Source organism: Pan troglodytes, chromosome 6, assembly GCF_028858775.2.
Source record: "Pan troglodytes isolate AG18354 chromosome 6, NHGRI_mPanTro3-v2.0_pri, whole genome shotgun sequence".
NCBI lineage: Eukaryota > Metazoa > Chordata > Mammalia > Primates > Hominidae > Pan > Pan troglodytes.
In genome coordinates this window covers 156,551,844-156,565,776 of record NC_072404.2, presented here as the reverse complement: position 1 = coordinate 156,565,776, position 13,933 = coordinate 156,551,844, and the positions used below count along the sequence as shown (strand labels likewise).

Below are 13,933 nucleotides of genomic sequence, written 5' to 3'. Positions count from 1 at the left end.
TCCGCCTGGTCCTGGTATGTGCTCAGCTTGCCTGAGGCAACAGCCACAGGGCCGACGAGTGAGCTCGTGTCTGTGTGTCTGCGGGGTTGGGGGTAGGGAGTAGGGAAGTCTCGGAGGGGAAATCGTCTCTCACTCTTTCCCTCCCTGGCCAGCTGGAAATGTGCTGTGTGACTACCCAATCTAATTAGTTGAACCCTCAGTCCTGACAGAAGAAAGCTTCAAAAAACACCTCTGGGTTTCTTGGCTCTCAGCAACTCGAAAGATAGCAGAGAGCATCTGATTGCAGGAAAGTAGAGCTCCAGCTCCCTGATTCTCGCTGCCAGGGGCAATCTACTGGGAGCAAAAACCTCCATCTTGAAAACGCCAAGCAGAATGAGAACATCTGAGCTCACGTCACAGTGAGTCCATGTCTCAGGGATCTGACCCTGAGGGAACCTTAGTAACAGCTGCCCACAGAGGCTCTGCCCAGCAGATCAGCAGATCAAGGGGCAAAGAAGACCCACTTCTAATACCTTCCAATGGGTGTCTGCCCTGCAACCTCAGGCAGGTATTATTTGAGATGGAGTCTCGTTCTGTCACCCAGGCTGAAGTAAAGCTAATACCTTCCAATGGGTGTCTGCCCTGCAACCTCAGGCAGGCTCTACTGCCGTGCCCTCTGCCAGCCTCCCTGGGGTCCTCACCTGGGGCAGCCAAGGCCCAGCTCCATGCCATCCCAGTTCCTTCCTGGGACGGATGCACTGACCTCTCAGCGACATCTTCCCATCCCCTGTTTTCTCAGCTTCCTCTGATATAGCCCACCCTGGCTGCCCAGGTCCTGTCGCAGACCCCCCACTCCCTATCAGCCACCTCCCCTTGTTGTGCCACACTGGGAAAGGCCCAGGCCCCACCTGTGCTGAAAGGGCAATGCCTGTGGCGGGGAGAACAAGAGCAGAGCTACTGGGGATGGCCTCAGGAGCTCCTGGGGGTTGTCCGAGGACACCGAACTCTCCAAACAAGCACTGCTACCATAGACTGTGGGATATGAAAAGCATATAAAGACATAGTCTAGTGAGAGAGTGAAGCAGCTCCATTTAAAATGCCACCACTTCCCCTGATCTTGTCAATCAGATTCTGTTATATTTAAAATGTAAACCAGACAGCCCACCCAGGAGCAGCACCAGCCCAGCTCACCTCCTGCAGCTGCCTGTCCCCTCCTCACTGGCCAGTGACACTTGCCTGTCCCGCTGTGTCCTGGAGGCAGCCAGAGGATCTGGGTCAGGCATGCAGCTTACCCTTGGAGCCCACAGAGGCAGGATAAATGCTGTTCTACCTCGCTTCGCGCTGCACCCCAGGGCACCGCACCACACCGCAGCCCACCCAGGGCTGCTGGGACCTCAAGCCAGATAGTGGGTGGGTAGGAAGGCAGAGGGGCTGCACCAGGCCTGGGTGGACTAAGGACATGGATCCCAACTCCAAAAGGAATTCTGCCTTTTCCCAGGGTGAGAAGGAGAAAGGCACCCACAGTACCCACCAGCAATCACCTAAAAAGCCAGAGTGAGAACCTGGTCACCAGTTCACCCGGACAACTCAGCATTTGAACCTCATCCACAAAGATCATCCCTCTTCCCTACCACACACACACACACCAGTTCACCTGGACAACTCAGCATTTGAACCTCATCCACAAAGATCACCCCTCTTCCCCACCACACACACACACACGCACACACACACACACACACACACACACACACACACACACACACACACAGGCTTCATCCTCTGGCCTTTACTCCCTATGGAGTTTATTCTTTCTTTACAATTAGATTTGTAAGCCTAGTGGCCTCCAGAATCTTCTATCCTTTCACCGGCTAGTCACCCGACCATAAGGTGTATGAGCGCACACACCATCATTTAAGCCTCCCATTGGTAGGCTTAACTTTTCAAAAACCACAATGTAGTTTTAAACCAAATTGTGCCTTTTCCTACTTGAAAATTTTATTTCTATATCAATGGTTGATGATGAGGCCACATGCAAATTCCTGATGAAAAGTATGTAATTCAGGTCAGGGACAGTGGCTCACACCTGTAATCCCAGCACTTTGAAAGGCTGAGGCAGGTGGATCTCTTGAGGCCAGGAGTTCAAGACCAGCCTGGCCAACATGGTGAAATCCGGTCTCTACTGAAAATACAAAAATTAGCCAGGCATGGTGGCACATGCCTGTAATCCCAGCTACTTCCAGCCTGGGCAACAGAACAAGACTCTGTCAAAAAAAAAAAAAAAGAAAGAAAGAAAAAGGAAAGGAAGGAAGGAAGGAGGAAAAGAAAGAAAGAGAAAAAAGAAAAGAAAAGAAAAGAAAGAAAGAAAGAAAGAAAGAAAGAAAGAAAGAAAGAAAGGAAAGTATATAATTCAAGTTTAACCAAAGTCCAAATATTTGCCAGAAAGTGTTTCAGGAAAAAAATCAAATGTCTTTCCTTTGGCAAAAACTATATAGTAGGAAAAATTACAGAATACAAGATATTATGGTCAAATTATAAAATGATAACCAGACCAGGCACGGTGGCTCATGCCTGTAATCCCAGCACTTTGGGAGGCTGAGGCGGGTGGATCACTTGAGGTCAGGAATTTGAGACCAGCCTGGCCAACATGGTCAAACCCTGTCTCTACTAAAAATACAGAAGTTAGCTGGGCATGGTGGCACACGCCTGTAGTCCCAGCTACTCAGGAGGCTGAGGCAGGAAAATCGCATGAACCCGGGAACCAGAGGTTTCAGTGAGCCAAGATTGTGCCACTGCACTCCAGCCTGGGCAACAGAGTGAGACTCCATCTCAAAAAAAAATAATAATAATAATAATAATAAAGATGATAACCAATCTAGAATGAAAAGAATTAACTTGATTCCACTTAAAGAGTGCAGGACTCTCAAACCAAGTAAAGAAATCAAACTGATTTTTTTTCATTTCCAATGTTTGATCAGGAGTTAGCTAATATTTAATCATTTCTACTTTATTTTAAAGGGGGCTTATGTGCCTACTTCCCACCTAATGTCATCAATATCTGACCTCTAAAAATTAAAATCGACACTTCCTATGCTTCCCCTCTTGCCAGCATTCCCAATTACACTTAGTACCAAATTCAGTTGTGACAGATGCTCACCTGCCCTCTGGCTAAAAATAACTGTCATCGATGTCAGAAATGGCAAATGTTCCCTCTCTCTGCTTAACAGCCCATTAGGCGGCTTTGTGAAAGAGGCAGATGAATCCCTCACCAAAAGGTGGCCTCAACTTCACCCACACCAAGTGCCCGAGACCTTTTCATATATCAGTCGTTGAGATGGCTTTTATCAGTTAAAAATAGATCTGTCACCCCAGTTCACAGCATAGGCTGCACACTAGATTTTGCAGAACCCTACAGCACTACAGTTTGGGAATAAGAACCTGGAGACACGCAGGGCTCAAAGAAGACCCCACAAAGCTTGGCATTATCCTCTCCTCTCTGTCTTTGCCAATGCCTCGTGACATGTTTCCAGCGATGCCTCCCTAGGTAATCTCTTTGAATTCCACGTATCTACAGTGTGTGCAGTCAAAAGAGTTCTACCAGGTTTCCCTGAAGAGTATCTGTGCAATTTACACTAAAATAATTTTCCTTCTTGCTAAAAAATTTCCAAATTATCTTACTTGCTTAAAGCAATTCTACTATATTGTAATTATCACATTGCCTTGTAATTACTTGTATTATGAATGTCTCTCCCCATCCCCCACCCTCCTCCACCCCTGAACTTGAGCTCCCTAAAGAGCCCTCTGTGGCCTCAGTATTCACTGGCACAAAAAGAAACACAGTAACTTTGGTTAAATGGAGTTAATTTGAATTCAAGCTGCTATGTCAATAATTTCTTCCTTCTTAGATTCTGAATCCTATTACGACCCCCATAACTTAAGTTAGATTTCAATGGTTAATCAACAGGACTTATCAATCTTGAACATCCCTTTTAGGCTCCTAAGAAGGGACTATATTAGACCAATACATTGTGGGAAATAAGCAGTTATTGTATATTTCTACATTTTAGTCCTTACATGTCTACCTTGAAAAGGAAATTAATAACCCTGATGACTAGTGTCTCTAAGGCAAATATAACATTGAAATTAAATAAGTGGTATGCTTAGCTCAATGCCAGCACATGGGAATCCTCTTTGAACATTAGCTCTACATTCCCATATGCTGCTTAGTGTCTCTAGTAATGGATAAATCTTGTAGGGGAAACAGCCCGGTGAATGCTATCTCAGCCATTGGCACCTGCTCTATCATTTCAGGCCAGGAGTATTTAGTGACAATCATCTGGACACGCAGCCACAATATACTTCTTGAAACCAATGAATGATTGTTCTGTTTAATTTTACTTGTCTCTTTCACCTCCCACTCCCATCCGAAGCTGTGGTGGTTTAATTAAAGCCAATCCCAAAAGTAGAATACACCTGGTGGGCCTAATAGACGAAAAACATAACTAAGCACCTATAAGGAGAAGAGAGATGTTTTCCATCTAGAGATCTACTATCTTCAAAGTTTACCAATAAAGGGATCTTTACTATCAGGAAACAATAAAAGAATCATCCTTCACATATAGATGAAAACAGAATCTTAACCTTTCAGAATCTGGTGAAAAAAGATGGACTATGAATGCATGACAAATCAACAGAGGCAGCATGAACCTGCTGACAGTAAGAATGTGTCAGCTTGAAGAACTGTGCCTGCAGGAAGCAGAGCTCTCCTGCCACAGACAAGCAATGTATCCCAATGGCGCAGAAGAGTAAAAATAGCCAACAAATTCTGTTTGCTCATGAACTAACCCTCTCGTTGTCATTTAAGTCTCTGAGGATCCCTGGCCAAGAAATGCCCTAACCAATGCACACAGATATTCTGATCTTTGCTGAGGAATTGCACATGAACCAGGGTTCCAAAACCTATCATTTGAGGGTAAACAGTAGCTTTAAAGACCAGATCCTACTTCTTAGTGACCCACCCGGATGCAAATCTCCAATGTGATGCATCCTGCAACCACCAGCTGGTCTCATCCTTTACAAATGCAACCCAAGGGACTAACAGGTTACCACAATAATATTCCAAGCAACTTGAAGACAGGCTGGAATTATTAATAAATCCCAAGAGTTGGTTCAGTCAGGTAGGTGAAATCTTACATGTCTACCAGGGTAGTGAAATAAGATGACTGTCTAATTGCTAGTTGTTTCTGAAGTTTTGACGGTTGGTTCTTTCTTTAATTTTAGAAGCAAACTCCCCAAATTTATAATGCAATCAAAACCAACTGAGGCAATTCTAACCCAAAGATATTGGCACTTTATGGAACCATCTCAATGTTCTGAGACCATCCACAGATCCCAGAAGGAGGCACATCCAATCCTCCAATCCCTCCAAAGGGGACCTCACAGCACAGTCACAGCCACTGAGACTCAGGTGCACTTACGTAGGGCATGCCACTCATCCTGACGGATGGTCTTCGTGATATTGAAAGTGAGGTTCCTGGGGATGGTTGCTGAGGAGTAGTGGTATTTGATGTACGTACATCGCTCAATTTCTCCTAGAAAAGAGAAATAGGAAACAAAATGTTAAGGAAGCAGCAACCACATCTGGACTCGTTCTGGGATTAATTTTTCCATCCTGGAGAAGAAGACTTATTTCATATTGGGCCTGGTGACAACTACAGAAAGACAATACCTTCAACTCAAAAAGAGCAAGAGAGTAGAACTACAATCAAATAGCATTGATTTAGATGGAAAAATACCTCTTTGGGATCATGCAGAGGTGGGAAGAACCAATGTTTAGGCTGATAGCAGCTTGTCTAACATTCCCAAGAAAATCAACTTTCAAGTCAAGAGAGGAAGTTTGGCATGAAAGGACATCAACAGTTTCCACCCCGGGACCAGCAGACAGCAGGATTTGTTAAGCCTTAATGATATCATTTGTGCTTTGGGCACACACAATTTTCTGGAATGGTGAGCTGGGGGAATGGTGGGTGGGGGCCTCCATCCTCCCATCCTCATCCTCCCAACCTCACTTCTGAACACAAAGCACTCAGATCAATCCGTGTCTCTTTGAACTAGTCTCTTTTCAGGTTTCTTGAACAAAATTTTGATTTATTAACAGACTCAACACCAATCAAAGCATGCTTTACTAGTCGATTGTCAAAATAGATCTTAGATTGTCAAATTTAGATCTTAGGGCAGAGATTCTCAAAGTGTGGTCCCAGGGCTGGCAACATCAGCATTCCCTAGGAACTTGCTACAAATGCAACTTCTCAGGCTCAACCCCAGACCTACTGAGTCAAACTAGGAAGTAGAGCCTGGCAATCTGAATTTAAATCAGCCCTCCAGGGATTTTATTACACACTTAAGTTTGAGAACCACTGCCTTGGAGAAACTAACAAAATTGCCAGTGTATTAATGCATAAATCCACCCTTTATGTTTGCAAATTCCAAAAGGAAGGGACGGTGGGGAGCTCTTCCCCCATTACTTTTGGTTTCTTGCAGCCTATCTATTGACGCTTGCTCATCTGGGGGATATAAAGACTCAATATCAGAGCATTGTGAAGAATCAGGAAAGGGGTGATTTTCAAAGGTTAGGGGGTTTTAAATTTTGTTTTGCACCTGAATGGATTTTGATGGTAATCCATTTTGCACCCCACTGATTTTCAATTTATAAGTGGTGCACATGATTGAACTGTTTGACCCCCTGGCCCACTGTCAGCAGGGAACCTGCAATTGGTGAAGTGCAATAATTTAGACAGTGCCTCATGAAACTGATGCCTTATTGTAAATCATATCTGGACAACTGCCCAGTTGCCAGTTATTGGCAGACGCTCCTCCCAGGGGACTGACGCTGTCCAAGAGGCACGTTCTAGAGAGTAGTATGCACTCTTCCTGCATCTTCCATTTTTCAACTTTTCTGCCTCTTTTCCTTTAGCCCACAAGCATCCTGAAGCCTCTCACATGTCCCCAGCATTCCCCCTAAGCACACCTCCTCCTCATACCTTCATCCTGTCATCCTCCTTCCTTAACTTGCAAAACTTGTTGAAAAAGGAGTCTACCAGCCAGTCTCCACTTCCTCCATTCACATTCACACCTCCAACCCCACACGCTCTAATTTCCATAACAATTTCCATTAATAGCATCACCTCCCATCCAGTCTACATCATAAATCCTGCAGTCATTGCAAATGCTGCCTCCTCCTCAAGGGCGCCCTGCCTTCCTGACATCCAGCTGGTCACCAAATTCTGCCAGGTCTACTTCAGAAATGTCCCTGGAGTCCAGCACCTACTCTCTGTCTCCCCTCCTCCTGTAGTAGTTGTCCTGATACAGTCAGCAATCACATTGTTTAAGGACTTACGAGATAGGAGGGACTCGCCAAGGCTCTGTAGACCACTGGTTTCCAACTTTACTTATGCTATGGTGCACACACAGAAGATGTTTACAAGGCTCCCTGGAGTAAACAGATGAGGCTGCCCATGGCTCTGTCCAGGCTCCTAGGGCACTGAAGGAGCCAGGGTTTCCAGCACACCTGGAACCTATTTATGGGTTCTGGACTTATTCCACCAGTGGGAAACTCTGTTATTGATATCATCTCATTTAATCATTTAATCCATTCTACAACCACATTAAGTAGGCATTACCATCCTCATCCCTATTTTTTTAATTTTTATTGATTGACTGATTGAGAGAGAGTTTTGCTCTTGTTGCCCAGGTTGGAGTGCAATGGCGCGATCTCGGCTCACCACAACCTCTGCCTCCCGGGTTCAAGCAATTCTCCTGCCTCAGCCCCCAAGTAGCTGGGATTACAAGCATGTGCCACCACATCCAGCTAATTTTGTATTTTTGGTAGAGATGGGGTTTCTCCGTGTTGGTCAGGCTGGTCTTGAACTCCCGACCTCAGGTGATCCACCCGCCTCGGCCTCCCAAAGTGCTGGGATTACAGGCATGAGCCACCGCATCCAGCCCCTCATCCCTATTTTTTAATGAGAAAGTGGAGGCATGAGGAGATTAAATGACTCACCCAAGGAGGTAGCAGTGCCAAGATTAAAACCCAGGACTGTCTAACCAGAGAGCCTCCTCTACCAGGCCACCTTCCCACGTGGAGTGTATTCTATAAAGGAAAATGTGATAATGTCACACCCCATTCACAGGCCCTCTGTTGGCCTCTTACACACAGTATAAACCCTACACTCCTCAGGCATAAAGTCCCAGCTCCCTTCAGGCCCCAGCCTTCACATACCCAGGCTCCAGCTAGGTGAACCTCCCACCTTACCCTGAATATGCCATATTCACTCCTGACTTAGCATCTATTCTCTTTCCTGCCTTTCTTTCCCTTAGGATGAGTAAACATCTACTCATCCTAAGAGATGGCTCAAATGACAGTTCCTCAGCAAAGCCTTCCTTGCATCTAGATTGCACCCCAGCAGCAGGCGTTCCACCAGCAGCTTCCCTGCTTCTGTCCTTCCTGCAGCAAACACACTCCTGCACTGTGATGTATCTGTTTACATGCCTCACTCCCCAACTAGATTATGAGTTTCTCAAGGGCAGGGATGTTGCCTTATTCATTCATCTTTATCTTCCCAGCCCCTAGCACAAGGTAAGCACCAATAACATGTGCTTTGAGGAAAGAAATGAATAATACGAGGTGTTCTTTGTAAGACTGCAGTGGGCAAAGAATCCAACCGCTTTTATTACATGCAAGGAATTAAAATAATTGAGGCAAATTAGAATCTAATGAATTAAAGGAGGCGATTGTTGCAGAACTCTGTGAGTCTATAGCAAATGCCTCTTCCCTGCCTGGACAATACAAGGAGAGGCTTATTAATCACAGTGAGGTAGAAGAAAATGGCATATGATCACAGAACAGTGTCTCAATGTACTTGGTAAATGTAGCCCCAGGGCAACTAGGTCAATGGTTTTGGGGAAAAAAAGGAATCAAAGAAAGAGGAAAGGAAGATATAAAGGGTAGAAGGTTGTAACAAGAATACCATCATGCCTTGGACATGTGCAGTTGGGCAGGTTGTGTCCTGCACAATGGCACTTCCCAGGGATACCTGGGCACTGAAACCCAGCTGCTGCTCTGCTGGCCAAGCCTTGCACCCTGCTGGGGGGTGTTGGGGGCTGCCCCTGCCAGAAGGTCTGCCTTTGTCTCACTTGCACAATGCTGCCTTACGAGCTAGCAGCAGCCCTACCTACAATAATCTCAAGATTCAACAAAACACCTCCAAGACCCAGCCTTGGGACACAAAACCAGATCCCACTGGGAATGGCCAGATTGGTGACTCCCTCTTGTGTGAGGAAAGTACCTGATTTCTTAGCTCAGGTCAGATTCTCTCAGCCTCAACAGAAACTCAACAAGTTGCCACTGGTTCCAGGCAGGCTGGAGCCAGCTCCTTTAACCTCCTCCAACCGCAGCCCAGCCAGCCAGAGAGGGAAGAGGCCCTTGACATTCAGCAAGAGCAAGAAGCCAACCCACAGGCACTGCAGGTGACTGGCTAGGGAGCCTGCCTGGAGCAGCCACCACAGCCCCGCTGCAGGCCCTCGCTATTTGCTTTGCCTGGGGGATTGCAAGCATCCTGCCTCTGACAGCAATTAAATTTGAAAGATTCAAATATTGCCTAAAAAGAAAAGCAAAATATTTATCCATGTGTCTGCAGGTCCTGTCAGTGTGCTGGGCTTTTGTAAATACAGGAACCATCTGGGCACCAAATAAGTAGGCCCAGAATGTGGGCTGCCTAATACAAACAGGTTTTCCTGCAGCACACAATGCAGAGGGGCTACACCTGGAAGGAAGGACAAACCCTTCTTCACCAAACTCCTGCATCCCAGCCCAGAGTCTCTGTTCTCCCTCTAGAAGCCTCAGGTGGGGGAGGACTGGCTGGTTGAGATCCCAGGGGTGGCTCCTTCCTGTGGCCCCTGTGGGAGACTTATTTATTTATTTATTTATTTAAAAGAGACTGGGTCTTACTATGTCACCCAGGCTGGCATGCAGCGGCGTAATCATCGCTTACTACAGCCTGGAACTCCTGGGCTCAAGTGATTCTCCCACCTCAGCCTCTGCAATAGCTGTGACTACAGGCACATGCCACCGTGTCCAGTTAATTTTTTTTTTATTTTTAGTAGAGATGGGGTCTCACTATATTGCCCAGGCTGGTCTCAAACTCTTAGGCTCAAGCGATCTGCCCACCTCAGTCTCCTAAATTGCTGGGATTATAGGCACAAGCCACCGCACCTGGCCTTTTCTTATGTTTTGTAGAGATGGGGTCTCACTATGTTGCTCAGGCTGGTCTCAGATTCCTGTGCTCAAGTGATCCTTCCACCTCTGCCTCCCAAAGTGCTAGGAGTACAGGCGTGAACCACCATCCCTGGCCTGGTGGGACACTTTAAACCCTCAGTCATGCTCTGCCTTCTGAGCTAGTGACCCCTCCTGCCCATATGTCAGGGTCATAGCAAGACACAGGTAATTAAGGAGAGTTTCAAAAAAGGACAATTTAACCCAACAGCAAAAGAACAACCTGATTAAAAAATGGGGAAAGGATTTGAACAGACATTTCTCCAAAGGCAATGACATTCAAATGACCAACAGGAAAAGATGCCCAACATCACTAATCATCAGGGAAATGCAAACTGAAACCACAAGGGGATATCACCTCATACCTGTTAGGATGGCTATTATCAAAATAAATAAATAAGTAAATCATATTGGCGAGGAGGCGGAGAAAGCGAAACTCTTGCATGCTATTGGTGGGAATGTAAATCAGTGCAGCCACGGTGGGGCTCAGTATGGTGGTTCCTCAAAAAATTACGAATGATCCAGCAATCTTACTCCTGGGCATATATCCAAAACAACTGAAATCACTATCTCAAAGAGATATCTGCACTCCCATGTTCATTGCAGCATTATTCACAATAGCCAAAACATACAAGCAACCTAAATGTCCATCAGCAGATGAAGGATAAGGGAAAGCTGTATCCATGCGATATGCAATATTGCATCCCTACAATGCCATATAATCGGTCTTTAAAAAGAAGGGAAGCTTGCTGCATGCGACAACCATAGATTAATCTAGACATTATGCTAAGTGAATAAGCCAGTCATAGAAGGGCAAATACTGCATGATTCCACTTATATGAATTCTCTAAACTAGTCAAACTCATAGAAATAGAGAGGAGAATGGTAGTTGCCAGGGGCTGGAGAGTGGGAGAAATGGGGAGATGCCATTCAACAGATACAGATTTCAGTTGTGCAAGATAAATAAGAGATCTGCTGTATAACCTTATGCCTATAGTTAATAATACTATTATACACTCGGAAATCTGTTAAGAGGGTAGATCTCATGTTAAATGTCCTTACTACATTAACAGCAAAACAGGGAGGGCAATTTACAAAGCTAAACACAGAGTATGAAGAGACCAGTGAAGGATGGTGCAAAGGACCCAGGGCTGGCAACAGAAGCAGCTGGTATGACCCCAAGGCCTGGAGGGGCAGAGGAGCAAGCTGTCACCAGGACCTGGCAAGGGCGGCCATATGGACAGAGATGATGCGGCCTTTGGCGGAGAGTCACAGCCAACCTGTGGTGAGGTGGCAGGGAAGAAACACCCAACCTCTCATTGCTCCAACCTTCAATCTCCCATCAGTTCCTCCCAGTAGCACAACCCAAACTAGAAGCCGGAGGGTAGGTCAACCTCCAGGAGCTCAGAGCAGGTGCAGAAGACAGAGGCCAGGTTGGAAAGGCAGACAAAACATCCAGCTCATTCCTCTCTTTCTCCAGGGCTCTTCCTCTCACATCTCCCCTCACTCTTCCACTTCCAAATGCATCACTCTAGCTTCCACTTTGTCCAATGCTAGCACATTCTTCCTTCCTAGAGGTCCCTGGTGGCAAAGGAAGACATGGGGAAGCATCAATGGGAAGAGACTGTTCCATTACTTTTTCTCCATCTCAAGTCTTCTAAGACCCAAACATAGCATGACAACTCACATCAAGTACTAAGTGTGGTCCCTGCACTTAGTAAGTGCTCAGTAAATATTAGTTATTCTTATCAGTTGCTGTCCTAAGACTACTTTAAGGGGACATGAACACAGGAACTCAGAAATAATATTACTGAAATGTTTGCATCATGCTATAAACACAGATCTATGTCTATCGAGTATAAATTTTCGCACACAGTAGCCCCAGGAGGCTGGTGGAGCAAGAGCTCTGATGTACGGAAACAGAGACCAAGGAAGGGAGGGTGCCAGAGATGGCACAGAAACTGCGTGCAGTGACACTGAATTCTGAAGTCTGGTCACACCTACAGCAATGCCAGCAGGCAGTTTTTCTCCCATATGTATCAGCTCTCAGCAATCCAGGGCTTCCTAAGTGCTTGTCAAAGAAGTCTATCACTCAAGGGTAATATATATTAAGCAGGGCCCTTCTAGGCAGAGTGGTTTTAGAGGCAGTGCTGGGACCTAAGTTCAGCCCATCTAAAATTATCTTCCCTAAACAAATGCTGTAGTACTTTATATCTCCATTACAGAGTCATTCCTTCGGATCAAATATTGTTCTCCTGGACACCCATTGTTAAAGCTCTTGTAAATAAGTCTGAAGGGCTGAGATCCCAGATCCCCTTCCTCCAGAGGGAGGGCCCCTCAGCTACAGAGGATGCCTAGAGAGCAAAGATGCTGAGAAGGGATGAAGCACCCAAGGCAAAGGCAAGGCCCTAAACTACTCACAACGGCACCTGGGCACCTGGTGCTGACAGGGTGGCCGAGGAAGAATTGGAATGTGGGAACTCTCTCCACCCATCACTTTACAAGTGGTGAGGTAGGATTGGAACGTGATGGCCCAGTGTATTTAGGAGAGGTTGGGTTAAACAAAGTATAAACAGCTTCCTTATTGCAGGACTTTAAGAGTTTTTAATATACATTGTGACTGCCCCAAAAAGGGACAGTTACAGCAGATTTTCCTAGACTCCTTTATTCCCAAATCATTTTTTATTCAAAGAACAGTTTCCAGCACTAGACAGAGTTTATCGAAATCAGTCGAAGTGCCATGGCTCAGCCTGCAATCCCAGGACTTTGGGAGGCCAAAGTGGAAGGATCGCTTGAGGCCAGGAGTTCAAGACGAACCTGGGCAATGGAGTGAGACCCCGTCTCTATAAAAAAAACTTTTAAAAATTAGCCGAGTGTGGTGTTGCACACCTGTGGTCTTAGCTACTCAAAAGGCTGGGGTGGGAGGACTGCTGGAGGCCAGGAGTTTGAGGCTTCAGTGAGCTGTGATCACACCACCACACTCCAGCCTGGGTGACAGAGCAAGATCCTGTCTCTTAAAAAAAAGTCAGAAGCCATTTCTTTTGTTTACATTCGCACAGCAAAGGGCACATAGGAAGCCCTGAGTTATATTTGGATGAGTGAAAAATAGATATCAAGGCCTGCTATTTGATCAAATGATCTACTAGGTAAATTGAGTAATGGCTCCAAGTATCTGCTGCTCTCTTCTCCGAAGCCATATCTGAGAGCAACCAGCAAAGCCAAACCAGGGTTGAATTCCCACCCACGAGCTGTGTTTACACAATGTCTTAAAATGAGTCTGGAATCTTTGTGGACAAAACTAGTGCAATCGCCCTCAGTGTCCTGTGCCACATCCCCTCCGTTCACCTCCGATTCCAGCTGAAGCTTCAGTGGACGCTCCTGGGAAAGCTGACAGTGCCCACAGCAAGCACCCAGCAGCCCTCCCTACCTCCACTCCCTTCCCAAGTCCACTGAGCCCACGCTGAGCAACTACGGGAAAGCAGCTCTCAACTAAGGGGGTGACAGAGGTGACAGATGGAGAGCAACAGCCCCGTCCTTTGGGAGAGTAATTATGAGATGCTTTCTCACAGTTCCTCAGAGGGTCCCCCTGGAATTGAACCTGACGCTCACAGTAGTCACTGGCTC

At 46.1% G+C, this 13,933-nt stretch overlaps 1 protein-coding gene across 1 annotated transcript in view; it reads right to left on the bottom strand.

Annotated features, from left to right (window-relative positions):
* The window catches only part of TMEM178B (transmembrane protein 178B), a 407,211-nt gene that overhangs the window by 263,070 nt on the left and 130,208 nt on the right, over window positions 1–13,933 (bottom strand). Inside the window, exon 2 of the mRNA XM_527984.9 lies at window positions 5,457–5,570. Coding sequence (XP_527984.2) covers window positions 5,457–5,570 — 114 coding nt within the window. The remainder of the gene's footprint in view (window positions 1–5,456; window positions 5,571–13,933) is intronic.